Raw genomic sequence first — 14,671 nt, forward strand, 5'->3', positions numbered from 1 at the left:
TAGTTGGTTTCAAATTACTTAGAACTTATTACCCTATTGTCAACGACAATTGCTATGCAACGTTCGTCACAACAAAGGGAACCAGAGAACTATTCTCAGAAACAAGCAGAGCAAATCAAAGTGTACGCGAGTGCAAAAATTCTGCACACCTCGGCAAGGTGGTAGAGAACTACAGTTGAACCTAGCCTAGGTAATATGGCATTCCAATGTATTCCTTGGTTTTGCGAGCATAGCTGGTTTCCGAAAATTACCGAAGGTGACTCGGAGACTAACATTAATTCCATGACGAGTCGAAACCTGGGCATCAGGATTGGGTTTTCATCAGCTAGCAATGATTATCGTTTTTATTTTAGATTTACCAAGCATTCTGAGTGGCACAAAGATCGGTTTCATTGACCCACTCGAACAGTGCTTTAGTGAGGGACGACTTGACCGAAGAACAGGATACCGCTGGCGATTAAACAGAGATCGTGAAATTATGAACAGCATACCTGATCAGTTTCTTCCTTACAAAGGGATATTTGACTCTACAGAGGAAGTCTTTTCTGAGGGAAGGTACAATGGAACGCTGTTCCGTTTTCCATTGCGTACCATCCCTTCCGAACTGTCCCAGACACGGTACTCTGATCACAAGGTGGAAATTTTGTTTGAGAGTATTATCGCTGATGCTCACTTGTTGCTCTTGTTTCTGCGACATTTGGAATCCATTGAGCTTTACGTCCGAGAGGAATCAGAGCCTGAACCAAGGAAAATATTTGAAGTCAAAATCAGTGATGACAGCCTTCAGTTTGTTCGTGAAAAAAGAAGAGAGTTCTACAACGCAGTCAAACCTGGCCAACATATGCCAGTGCCTGTCTCAGTTACTTATCCAATCACAATTGAGACAGAAAATTTTTCCGAGGACTTGATGGGGGGCAGCGCTGAACGACATTCGTTTCTTCTTACAAGTTACTGCTGTGGTGGCGAGGTCTCGTCCCAGTTCGAAAGGCTTTTGACAGACGAAGAACTCAGTTATTTACCATCAGTTGGTGTTGCTATGGCAATGCCTTCAGGCATCGGCCTACCAACACCTGACATTCAAGGCCACGTGTTTTGTGTTCTTCCTTTGCCAGTACAAAAGAAGAGCATAACTGGTCTGCCAGTGCATGTAAATGGATTTTTTTCATTGAGTCAGAACAGACGTCATATAAAAACACCTAACGCAGATCAAGAGGATCAAGGAAAGCTGAATGACAAATCCTTCATATGGAACATTTGTCTGTTGGAAGAAGCTGTACCAAAGGCGTATGCTTCCATGATAATGGCTGCCATCAATGACAGAACCTTTCATGTGAAACCAGAAACAGTGTACAGGTAAGAATTTTTAGTCTGCGTAATCATTTCGTCCCATCATGACTGAATGTGAAACATTTGTTGCAGTTATTATCGTCAGTGTGAAAGCGAATCTCAAATTGACTCGAGATTACCGAAGCAGCACTGTTAGGTTCAGATATTGTTTTAAGCCTAGCACTTTACTGTATTTAGGACTTGAGATCCCAAGTGGATAGTTTGAACTTATAGACTGGACAAGTAAGTCTTTCCACCCAGGGGTGTAAAGAATACGTACTAGTCGCTACGAATTTAAACTCGCTATGGACTAGCATGCTTACAACTGGGAGAAGCAATATTCCTGGCACCGCCATATTACAGCATGCGTTATTTATTTTCTTGGACGTTGTTTAATACTGGTTGTTGCAGGAATACAAACCAATTGCTGCAATGGCTTTCTTTGTTACACAGGGCATGGCCAAAGATGAGTAGCACTGACCACACCTGGAGCAGACTCTTGAGTCCCTTGTTTCAACTGCTGTGTACTGAGAAAATAATGTACACTCCAGCCCATAAAGGCGAATGGCTGCACGTTCAGGATGCCATCTCTGTCCGAATTGATGAGAACGAGACTAACGAGCTGATTGTTCGAGTCTTGCGCGAGGCAAACAAACCTGTCGCCCCTTTGCCTGACCACGTGTTAAACGCCATAACCGAGATAACCGAGATCACAGAGATCACTCCCTCGTTGGTGCGACAAGTGCTCAAGGAAACTCCTTCCTGTTATAAAAGTCTAAGTCACATGGAGAAGTTGTCCTTGCTCCGATTTGTGCTTGAAGATGATGACTTTCCAGAGCTGCTCGGCTTAGTCCTTCTGCCTGTATCCGACGGGACCTTTACAACTTTTACAAAATTGGCGGAGGCGGTTTATATCACCTCCCCTGAGCATCCGCGAGAGCTAGTACCTGGTTTGCGGGAGAGATTCCTAAACCAAGATGTTGATGAAAACATTTTGAAAAAACTTAAGACCATTGCAGAGAAAGGTATAAAATTCTCTTGTGCCTTACATACATTTTAGCGTGTTTCATTTTTAGAAAATTAAATTCGAGGAACTCAGAGCCTGAAAGTATTGAAGGTTTTAGCTATCAGATATAAAATCATGTCCTGAATAGGAGACAGTTTGTTTCAAATCCGCATTTTGTGTCACGGATTACTCAGTAGTATCAGCGAGTTTTCTATAATAAAATGATAGTTAAATTAACTTTTTTTGGCTTTTGTGGATGGTACCTTTTCTGTTTACTATTTGCAATCCTTTATAGGAAAACCGAGGCATATCCAGGCTGCAGTACTATCCAATATTTTTTTTAGTGTTAATCGTGAGAAAAGTAACGTACAGAAATATGGCATTTTTATTTAAAGACGACAAAAAAGACCTTTTGTAGGGGTCTCAAATTCATGTCAAGATATTCTCTTTCTCAACAGGATGCACCCAGATAAAGTTTCTTTCGAAAAATGATGTCCCTGCTCTTCTAGGGAAGGCATTACCTCCGGAATGGCTAGAAGGCGACGTGGCTCATTGGTTCCCTGGGGATGGAAACTATAACCACCTGTCAAAAGATTGGATTAAGGGCGTGTGGCGTTACCTGAGAGAAACTTTTCCAACAGCAGATGATCTCTTTAGGTTTGAAAATCTTCCCCTGATTCCGCTTGATCTTTCTCAAGTCCCAGTCATTTTAACAAGGCTAAAGAAGCCATCGAAAGTTGTTGTTGCAAAACTGGATAGTCGTCTTGAGAAACCAGTGGTTAACGTTTTGAAGGCGCTCGGTTTAATGATCATGCAAGAATGTCCACTAAGCCTCCATCCTGCCCTGTTGCCTACATTTGTCCATCCACCATCTGTCCAAGGTGTCCTACGTTCTATGGCGGCTCGCACCTCGAGTCCCATAATGAGTGTCGGAATGCTCTCTGTCGTTCTGCTAGAAAACGTGGATGATGTTGGTAAACGAGCTTTGAGGAATTTTGTTTCTAAAGCACCATGCTTTCGTCCGGAAGAGAAGGAACTTCTTCTTTACCTTCCACTTTTCGAAACACTGTCAGAGAAGTTTATTTCAAAGAAAGAGGGACTGTGTGCAGCACCGGAGGAGAGGCTTCCAGTGACTCCCCGACGAGAACTCATTGACATCAAAGAGGCCAGCTCCAAACGATTGGTACGTATGCTGGACATAAGAATACCAACGACAACTGAATATTTGTGCGAAGAAGTATTTCCAGATGTCATTCATGGGCACTATTCCAAAGAAGAGATTGACAGACTCATGGCCTTTGTATTGAAGCGTTATCATGTTTACGCCAGCTCTGACGTCAATGTCAAATTTGTAGAGATGATGAAAGAGGTGCCGTTTGTGTCAACCGAAAGTGGACGGATGAGGGCATTAGACTTGTTTGATCCCAGAGAAGACCTGTTAAAGACACTATTTGCTGGTGAAGATGTCTTTCCTGTTGGAACGCTGTATACTGACCCTGCAGTTCTCGCAGTTCTTGAGAGACTTGGCATGAAAAACGGGGACATGATCGCCACCCAAGACCTCTACCAGATTGCCAAAAGCATTACTGAAAATTCCAGTAATTCGACAACAAGGCAAAAGTCTGTGGCGCTCATGGAGTATTTAACCCGAAATCCGACGAAACTTGAAGATGCCATTTCAGGAAGACCTTTAAGATTGCTGCTTTGCGATATGGCTTGGGTACCCGTTTTGAAACAAAAGCCTCATGGTTTTCCTGAGAGTCTTCGTTTTTTTGGTGAAACGGAAAAAGAAAGATACTTCTACAAGCCCACAGAAGTTAAGAGTAAACAGAGCGCTAGCCTAATTGGATCCGTACAGCCGCTCATTAACGTAAGTTCAAGTGAAATAGCCCAATATTTTAGCTGGGACAAGAAGCCTTGTGTGTTGCACGTTGTTAAACATTTGAGAACTGTGATTGTGGACTACAAAACAGATGAAAAGCCACATTACGTTTTGATGGTGAAAGACATCTACTCTTTTCTAAGTTCTGCGGATCACGTAGATGTCATGGATGCCTTGCAGAGAATTGAGATTCCTAATTGGATTTGGAATGGTGATGGATTTTCCTCTCCTAAAGTTGTGCTGTCTGAGAAACCTTCCATAGACCTGTCGCCTTACATTTGTACCCTTCCCCCAGAGATGATTCAGTACTCCAAGATGTTCTTTACGTTTGGCATGCAGAAACGATGCGACAACAGCCTTTTGCTTGATGTCCTCGCCATGATTAAGGAGAAATACGACCGTACCCAATTTGAAGATGCAGATGTCAAAAAGGACCTGAAGCTATCCATTGACATCCTGAATGAAGTGAAGCCAAACGTTGGTAAACTGCCTGAGCTTCAAAAGAAGATTCTTCTTCCAACTTTTGTCGAAGGGGACGCGTATGTTAAGCTTGCACCACTTGAAAGTTGTATGTATTGTGAAGAAGGGGGGCTTGGTACCGAAAATGATGACGAAGAGACGCAGTACTTGATGGTACATCCAAACGTTCCTAACAGCACAGCCGAACAGTTGAATGTTCGAAACCTCAGAAACTGCATGTTAGATCCTGATGAGTTAGCAGTAGGTGAAGAGTTTGGACAGGAGGAGAAGCTCACTCGAAGACTCAGTAGACTTTTGGAGGATTATACAGACGGATTTGCGGTGCCAAAGGAGCTTATTCAAAACGCAGACGATGCTGGTGCGACGGAAGTTAACTTTTTGTACGATGAAAGAGCAAACGAAGATGCCATGACCTGTCTGATTGATGAAGGGATGAGACACTGCCAGGGTCCTGCACTGTGGGTTCACAACGATGCCGAGTTCCGAAACGAGGATTTTGAGAACATAACAAAATTGAGCGGTGCGACTAAAGAGCATGACACCGAGAAAATTGGAAAATTTGGACTTGGTTTTAATGCAGTTTACAACCTGACAGATGTACCCATGTTCGTGAGCAGAAATCATTTTGTCATTTTTGATCCCAATACCTTTTATCTCGGAAAAGTAATCAGGAACAAGGCCAAACCAGGCATGAAGATCAACATGAACAAAAACGCAAATAAACTGCGCAAATTTCGAAATCAATTCAAACCTTTTAATGGGATTTTTGGTTGTGATCTTCATCTAGACAAAGAAGACAACTCATACAGAGGGACGCTATTTCGTTTCCCTTTACGAACCAAAGAGCAAGCGATGAAAAGTGAAATCAGGCAAAGCGACTACGACTCCAAGCAAATGAAAGAACTGTTGCAACGTTTTATTCGTGGAGCCGGATCCCTGCTTCTCTTTACACAAAATATCCGTCGTGTCAGCATCTTTCATTTGGCCAGTGATTCTACCGAACATCCAATAACTAAGAAGATTTATGAAGTCGCTAAATCGCTATCTGAAGCCGGTATTAGAAGGGAATTGTCTTGCCCGGTCATCCTCCCACCCGCTGCTAACAGGCTAAGTGATCGGGAAAAGTTCCTTTTGGAACAGTGCAACTTTCTTCGAGCATCATCTGACGTTGCGAAGCCTAAAGGAGGCGCCGTCAACTCGAATACTGTTCTGCTAAGGTCGGCACTTACAATCAACATTAGTAGCACCATTACGGAATATGGGCGTTGCTTCTTTGGAAACAAACTTGATGTACCTAGTGATGTTGGGACGTGGCTCGTCGTTTCTTCAATGGGCAAGGGTCAAGCAATGCAGTTTTCAGAGAAAGACGAGAGTCTTCTTCCGTCAGCAGGAGTGGCTGTTAAATTGTCGCTTGATGATTCTCTCTTGCCTGTACCTGTTTGCGATGAGTCTAGCGGATTGGATCGCACGGGAAATGTATTTTGCTACCTTCCACTTCCGATTCACAGTGGTCTACCCGTGCATGTGAATGGAGCCTTTGCTGTAGCGTCCAACAGACGAAATTTGAAGGAAACAACAGAGGATGACAAAGCTAGTATTGGTGTCGAGTGGAACAATGTCCTATTGCAAGATTCTGTTTGTGCAGCATACTTAGACCTTCTTGAAGACTTGAAGTCAGTTACGGAAACCTCTAGAAAATACCAGTTCTTTTCGTTGTGGCCGAAGTCTTGTGAAGTGCACTCAAACTGTGAGCCCCTTGCGCGTTCATTGTATGAATGCCTTGCTAATCGGGGTTATTCCCTTTTTTCAGATGGAAGCAGATGGGCATCCATTGATGAAGTTGTTTTTCTTGATCCACAGTTTCATCAGGATACCCAGGTGGGAGACATTTCGTTTGAAGTTCTTCAGTTGTTAGCCAAAGGCAATCAAACTGTAATTGATCTTCCTGGTGATGTGTATCAGTCGTTTGTAGACTATGGCCTTGGAAAAGATATTCAGCCCAAAAGCTATAACAAGGAGAGGTTCTTCCGTGAACTGTTCTTTCCAAATATTGCTTCCGTACCCGCTCACTTGAGAGACAACTTGGTCTTGTATGCTCTCAAAGATAACAGTGGAGACTTTCAGGATATGATTATGAACAACGGCTGCATCCCAGCTTCACCCCATGGTCAGAAACTCAAACGCCCAAGTCAACTTGTCCATCCAAGCAGACGTGCTGCGTTGCTATTTTGTGATCACGATGGACGATTTCCATTTGGCACCGATGAAACATTTCGGAATCCTTTACAGCTCTTTAGACTGGAGCAACTTGGAATGGCGACAGATGATCTCTCATGGGGTGAGGTTGCAGAAAGGGTGGAAAGTATTCACGACTTGAACAGAAGTTGTAGCGATGCAGCATTAAAGAGGGCAAAGAATTTGATAGCTTTTCTAGAGGGAAAGCTGAAGGATGGCAATATACAGCTTCCCTCGGATGTTCAAAGACGTCTCTTGGAAGCTGAATTTCTCCCAGTTCTCAAGAAACCGCAGACGTTTCCTCTGACATGGAAAGGTAATCAGTTTGAAGATGGGACCGACCTCACCTTTGTATCGCCAAACAAGGGATTTTTACGCGATAAAATGTATCTAGTGTGTTGCACTGAGCCAATTGTAGACTTGCTTATCCCACCAAAGGTTAAAATGTTGTTGAAGTTCCACGACCGCCAGGCTACAACAGTGCATGCGATGTCCCAACTAAATGAAGCCATATCTACAAGAGTTGACATCTCAGGAATGGAAGAAGTTAGAAAGGTGTGCAATGCATCTTACAGTTTCCTCCAGGACGCTCTTCAAGATGATGATGATGAAATCCAAATAGCCGATTTCCTTCGAAGGAAAAAATTCATTCTTGTGAGAAATGAGTTTGTGAGTGCAAATCAAGTGGCGTTCGCACTACCCGTCGAATGTTCTCCCTATTTGTTCAAAGTTCCTGAAGAGTTGGCTAGGCTATTTTCGAGACTAATGAAAGTAGCCTCCGTAAGAGATATGTTCGAGGCACAAGATTTCATATCTGGTTTGCGACAAATACACGAAGAGCATGGATTTGGAGAACGACAGCTGGACAGACCGACACGTCTTGTTGCTGTGAACCTGGCCAACGAATTAGCGAAAGCGTTGAAAGCCCCTGGAGTTGAGTTCACAACAGACGACAAGAGGACATTAATTCATCTTCCTAACTCTAAAGGCGTAATGCTACCCGTTAGTGAGCTTTGCATACAAGATTGTCCTTGGATTCCAGGTAGTCTTGATGTTCAGTTTGTCACTCCAGACATTCCTTGCACCACAAGTGTGGAATTGGGTGTCAAAACACAGAGAGAAGAGGCGTTACGTCATCACTCATGGGGACTTTCTTTTGGACAAAAAGAGAAACTAACGAATCGCTTGAAACGAATTCTACCTGGCTATCCATGTGGAAAGGAGCTCTTGAAAGAACTACTCCAGAATGCTGATGATGCACAGGCAACTGAGATTTTTTTCATAAAGGATCCCCGTAGCCATCCAACGGAGCGAGTCTTCGAAAACAGCTGGATTCCATTGCAAGGTCCTGCGTTATGCGTATACAACAACAAGCCATTCACTAAGGCCGATATTGCAGGTATACAAAGCCTCGGGGAAGGCAGCAAAGGAAATGATCCAAACAAAACAGGCCAGTATGGCGTCGGTTTCAATGCTGTCTACCACTTGACTGACGTCCCTTCGTTTATGTCCAATGGCGAAGAAATAGGAGACGTTTTGTGTGTGTTTGATCCACATTGCCAATACGTTCCTGATGCCAATCCTCTAGAACCAGGCAGAATGTATACAGAAGTCACAAAGTTGAAGAACCTGTTTCCGGATGTTTTTAATTGTTACCTGGAAGAAAGTTTTCCTTTAGAAAATTCGACCATGTTTCGCTTTCCTCTTAGAACTCAAGAAATGGCATGTGATTCTAAGATATCCTCCAATCCAGTTACACCGGAAGAATTAAATAAAATGATGGATGCGCTGAAGAAAGAGCTATTTGAAGTTCTAATTTTTGTAAACAACGTGAAGAGGATCACTTTGTGTGACATCGACGAAAGTGGTCAAGTGGTGAATTCTTACTCAGTTGAAGCAGTGATGACCGAAGAAGATGCAAGCAAAAGGCAGCAATTTGCCACCCACATTAAACAAATTGGGAAGTCAGATGAACAGAGAGATGACTTTTGTCCCAACAACATCAAAGTGGAAAAATGTAGCTATGTTCTTAACTTAAGGGATAGCCTTGGCAGTGAGGAAAAGTGGCTTATTGTCCAGCAAATTGGCTTTGAGAACAAAGTGCAGCCAAGCATACTCCATGCTTACCGAAGAAGCGACCTGGGGATGCTTCCTCGAGGTGGTGTTGCCTGCCTCTTGGAAAACAAGTCAGTGGACAAGGAACTAGAGAAAAGAAGAAGAAAAGCTTACTGCTTCCTTCCGCTTCCTTTAGAAACAGGTCTTCCAGTCCACATCAATGGTCACTTTGCATTAGACCATGAGGCCAGGAGAAGTCTATGGAAAGATGAAAGTGGTGGTTATCGGAGTGACTGGAACAGCACGTTGCTGAAAGATGTGATAGCGGCGTGCTACCTAACACTGCTGGACGAGGTAAGGACTTTTCTGCAACTGCCAAACTTGCTCAGAGCGAATCTGAGTTGCAGCAGAGCCTGTTTGATTACAAAGCTTGAGATATATGAGAAGCTTTTTCCGTGCTGCACTAACTTAAGTGATCCTTACTGGGAGATACTAGCAAGATCTGTGTATCGCGGAATGAATAGTAAGAAACTGAGATTTCTTCCAGTGGTGCGAGATGTATGTGCGTATGGTTCTATGGATGTTGAACTGACATGGCTTCCTCCAACGGGCACTGGAAAGAACCAGGCATTCTTCAACAATCTTGAAACTAGTGGCTGTTTTGGTGTTGGAAGGAAAGATGACAGTGTGGAGAATCGGCGGTCTTTCGAGAGAATTTTGCTACAAACAGGTTTCAACCTTGTGCAATTTTCCATGGCCGTTTTTAGAGCTTTCGACAATTCACAAGTGAGATGCTGTTGCATAACACCTGGCGTTGTCATGGAGTTCTACAAGACTTTCAACAGCCAAGATCCCCTTTGCAAGATTGGATCTTTCCCCATTGAAGTTGGAAAAACGCCATTTAAAGACAGCAGTGGTGTTGTATTGCTACTGCGTTACTGCAGGGATCATCCATACTTCATAAATAATCTGTCAGGCCTCCCCCTGCTTGTAACGCAAGACAAATGGCTCCGTGCGTTCAGTAAAAGTGATCGAAAGTTTCTTTCTCCCTATCACGACATCTTGCCAAAATCCAAGGAAATGTTCGTCCATGAGCAAGTTATGGCGAATATATTTAATGATGCAGGGTGCCGTCAGGCGTCTGTGTTCATGCATTTTGACGTCAACGCTTTGGCTCTTCACTTAAGTGGCACACTACCCCCAGGTTATCTTGGAGAGTGGTGCCCAAGCAATACTGAATTGCCAAACGGCCTTTGGATATCCAGGGTTTGGAGCTTTTTGGCTACCATCTCGAAAAGTGTTGTGAATGATGCCAGTAGAAGACCTGAAAGCACCTTGACCCGCATTCATTCCGTGCTCAAACCAATGTCCAACTGGAGCATTCTCCCTGCAACTCAGACCGTCCTGCTACCAAGATCTGATGAAGCAAATGCTTGCGAGGAAGTTACAAAAAATATTCTGGTGCCGGTGAAATTGGCAGAATCTGTCCTAGATTTCACAGATACTGTTCAGTTTCATGGGCCTCTGGTAAAGGCTTTAAGAAGGCTTGGTCTGCCTGAGCTGAATTCTGATGTTTTGCGTATCAAAGGCATGCCATTCTCAGCGTGGATGGATTCGTGCCTTTTAGCACGGCAAGTTGTGGCGTCCCTGAAAACCCCAGCATCATTGCTTACATCGCTCGAACACAAGATGAACTCAAGCCCACATTCGCTACTTGGAAGACTGAAGCCTCACGATTGTGTGATCATCCTTAAGTATTTCAACGACTATGTAGACTGTTTACAAAACTCATCCGGTAGCAATTCAACGTTGAAAAAGCTTCCTTTTTATCCATCAACACACGGTGACCTCATTAGTCTTCATCAACATGAACGAGTGTGCGTTCTCCCAGATGGAGTACCAACGAATGAGATGGATGTTCTACAAAGGGAAGTACATGTGGTGTTTCTTAAAGCCGTTCCATCTCTTTCTGCTCTCTACCAATTTTTGGCTTTTGACAGTATCTCTCCAGTTGACGTGTATTGTAAGTTCATCTTGGTACTTTTCAAAGCCTTCAGCAAAGACGCAAGACTTGCTCACCTCAAATACGTGAGAGATACCTTACTTCCAAGTACGTCAGCAAACAAGGAAGATGAGCACAGAGTGTTGTGCAGGTTGAGAAACTCCGAGATCATCACCACAAAGGAGGGACACTTAAAGAGAGCATCATACTTCTATGATCCGTGCAATGATATTTTCAAGGTCATGCTCCCAGGAGAGATGTTTCCACCTGAACCTTTCAAGTCAAAAGAGTGGTGGTCGTTTTTGAGAAAAATTGGCATGGTCTATGAAATTTCTCCCGTTCATTTCAAGAAATTTGCTGAGGAAGTTGCTCTCGAAGGAGCAACGCAGCGAAGTGTGAAGACAGACGAAAAGTCAAAACTCCTAGTGTCGCAACTGTTAAGTCGATCTGAAGTATTGGGTCATGGGCTTCTGCAATCTGTTTGTGGTATTCGTTTTGTAGTGTCAGAGCCAGTCTCTAGTGACCTTCTAGCTCTACATGGGCAGTATGGTGAAAGACAAGGTGGGCAGTCTCCTTATATTGCATTCGAAGACTCTGTCGTTTCTGATCATGCTGAAATTGTGTGGACAACGGCACACCTACTTCCACGATGGGCGGATCCACGATTTGTACTTGAAGTGAAGGCTCCTTGGAACGTGACTAGAGACGCTTTTTGTAACAACATTCTTGACTGTCTCAAAGTCGTATCAGAACCTGCTTTAGACTTGGTTACTTTACATTGTCAAAAAATCTCTAATCGCCTTGTGACAGAAAATGGAAGCGAAGTCTCAGAGGAGCAGTGTTTAAAGCGAAAGTCAGTCATGAAAAGCATCTACAAATTCTTGCAGGAAAAAGCCACTACAAACCATGATGTAAAAGAAGTCCTGCATAGCAGCCCCTGCATTTTGGTCGAACAGGGAACACGGTTTGCCGAACCTAAGCAAGTAGTCCTGGAATTGTACGAGAGCCTTGAAATAAAGCCATTCCTTTATAGAGTGCCTCATGACCTTGGAGAGTTTCACAAACTATTTCTGCTTTTAGGTTGCTCCAGTTCTGTTACAACGTCTCACTACGCCATGGTCTTGGAAATGTTACGTGACCAATGTCAGGGAGAGAAACTCCATCCAAATGAGATCCAAAGTGCGTTAGGAGCTGTCAGAGGATTCTTCGAGAGGCTGCAAGAGAATCCAACTGAAGGGGAAAGTCTTTCAAAGCTGTTCTTACCAGCACTAAATACAGAAAGTAGCTGCCAAGGACCTTTTCCTGTTGTCTTGCACAAGTCGACCGAGTTAATGTTTGACGACGCTCCTTATTTACAGAGTCGTCTCCAAAACTTCAAACAACTATTTGTGGTGGACTTAAAGAAGACAGGACTCCAGTGCAATTCTTCCTTGAGCTACAAAGACTTCGTAATGAATCTTTCAACAGCTGTTCGACCGCAGATGCTGTCCGATGCAGTAGAGGAAACATTTGTTGACTGCAGCGACGAAGTGGCTGTTCAGCTTAGCGTTGCTGACACCCTGAAGAAACAACTCTGCTCAGACCAATTCTTCCACGGAGTTTTGAGGCTCATTCGGCACGCACAGCATGAAAAAGGAAAGTTGGAGGAAAGTTTGATCGCTTCTATAAAAGGCAGACTTCGAAATATCGAGTTCATGGGAATGACCAAAATTTGGACCAAACTGATGTTCAAAGGAGCTGATGTTCCTGGTAGCAAAGCTGAGGTGCCATACTTTGTAGACAAAGTTTTTGAAGATGACAAAAATATCTGGAAGGTCTATGTTAATGCTGAAGCAGAGGATAGCCTTAGTAAGATATATTTGGCCTTAACTCGAGTTATTGCAGAAGCATGTGAAGGATTGCTCCAGGAGGCAGTGATGTTCATTCCTGAGATGTTACGCAGTGACCCCAAAAAGATTTGGTCCATCCTGGATGAGATGAAAGTTAGGCAAGACGACTCTTACAACGCATCGAGCAGTGATCTCTTACCACAGCCAGGAAGTTTCATCCCGATCGAAGACCATCATCTCTTGAACGAAGCCTTTGAAAATCTCGCGCCTGGTGAATATGTTGGGTACGAAATGGACGACCCAAGCATGCAGCAGAAGGGAGGAGATGCTACATTCATCTACGCCGTGGTAATTGAAGAAGTGAAAGCTGAGGAAACTTCAACTCTGTTTGGAAAGTCTTTCAAGATTAACGTTGGATATGACAAAGAACCGCGGGTTGTCGAATTTGCCGACCTGTACAAATTTCATCGTCTTCAGTCTCCTTCCCTTGGCCTGTCAGACGAGCAAGAAACTGCCACTCAAGCACGGGACAAAAAGAAGATTTTTGCTGAGATCTCTGACGTGCTAGAACAAGCATGGCGGCTACCTGAGGAAAGAAGAAGAAGAAAAGTGGTCAAGCGACTTTTTCTACGGTGGCATCCGGATAAGAATCTTGGAGACGAAACTTTCTGCACGGAAGCTTTCCAGCACATACAGATCGAAATTGCAAGGTTGGAAAAAGATGAAAGACGAGAGGGAGAGCGCGAGAATCAGCAAAGCTCCTACGAAACCTTCTTCAATCACTGGAGAGAACGTGCTCGGCGGCATAATGCACAGCGCCGTGAATACAAAGAAAGGTTTCTCAGAAAATATGGGACCCGTGAATCTACATCGAGGAGCGGTGATTCATGGCCATGTATTCCTCCAAGTTTCTGCAAGAAGAATCCTCAACCAGGCGAGGCAAGGCGTTGGTTCAGACAGGCAGAAGCTGACCTGGCGGCTGCTGATAATGACTTGGCCACTGCAAAACCATCTCACGAGTGGGTGTGCTTTAAATGCCACCAGGTAAGAACAATTTTTTATGCATGTGTGTTTGCTTTGCGATGTACAAAAACACCTCCGAATTAAAGAAATTCCTTTACAGGAAGATAAGAGTGAAATGACAAACATACATGTATGCTCTTTGCGACCGAGAGCTCCGTAAAAAGAAAAATTTTGCTTGAGGTCACTGAGGCCACTATACGGACCGACCTAGGCTGGCAAATAACGTATTTACCTTCTTTTTAATTTGTTTGCTACATAAACCTTGAAAGATTGTTTCGCATTGATTCCTTCCTCGCAATATAAATTTTTGAAGCACTAAAACGAAGTCTTCAAAAAGTACAAAATAGTTCGAAAAATTATTTTCAATCTTGGTCTGCGAGGTTAAAATGAATAATCCCGGTAAAAGGTCTTTTAAGCCTTCGAAAGCCCCTAACAAACAAATGTTCTATCCTTGCAAAGCTTTATTCATACAGTTAATCTTTGTGTTGATTCCGAGAATAATTTATTTTCATGAAACCTTTTCGGAAGTGAAACTTACTGAGTAAAATGTGTAAGTTTGGCAGTATAGGTCGTCCCCATAGGGTACAATCTTCCAAGAATTAATTTGATTGTTTCTAGTAAAGCATTACTTTCTTGAATGAAGGTAATTGTTGCGTGGCTTTGGCAAAACATCGCTGAGATGTAAGGCATTTCAACTGATAAATGAAACTGAAGTTCCCGACTTGCCGTTATTACTGTAATGAGGTGAACAAATTACGAAAAGCAAATAACAAATCTAAATTAACTGCAAATTAATTTTGTCGACTGACAGGAATGGATGTTCGCCTTTTCGA

At 43.4% G+C, this 14,671-nt stretch overlaps 2 protein-coding genes across 4 annotated transcripts in view; both read left to right on the forward strand.

Annotated features, from left to right (window-relative positions):
- Window positions 1–14,671, forward strand: part of LOC145486813 (stAR-related lipid transfer protein 3-like) — a 190,717-nt gene that overhangs the window by 39,018 nt on the left and 137,028 nt on the right. The window lies entirely within an intron of this gene.
- The window catches only part of LOC145486802 (sacsin-like), a 47,734-nt gene that overhangs the window by 13,819 nt on the left and 19,244 nt on the right, over window positions 1–14,671 (forward strand). For all 3 annotated transcript variants that reach the window (XM_081465517.1, XM_081465516.1, XM_081465515.1), the window contains 3 exons: window positions 354–1,353; window positions 1,780–2,351; window positions 2,791–13,859. In XM_081465517.1, the coding sequence (XP_081321643.1) occupies window positions 354–1,353; window positions 1,780–2,351; window positions 2,791–13,859 (12,641 nt within the window). The remainder of the gene's footprint in view (window positions 1–353; window positions 1,354–1,779; window positions 2,352–2,790; window positions 13,860–14,671) is intronic.

This window comes from Orbicella franksi, chromosome 5 (genome assembly GCF_964199315.1).
Source record: "Orbicella franksi chromosome 5, jaOrbFran1.1, whole genome shotgun sequence".
NCBI classification, from domain to species: domain Eukaryota; kingdom Metazoa; phylum Cnidaria; class Anthozoa; order Scleractinia; family Merulinidae; genus Orbicella; species Orbicella franksi.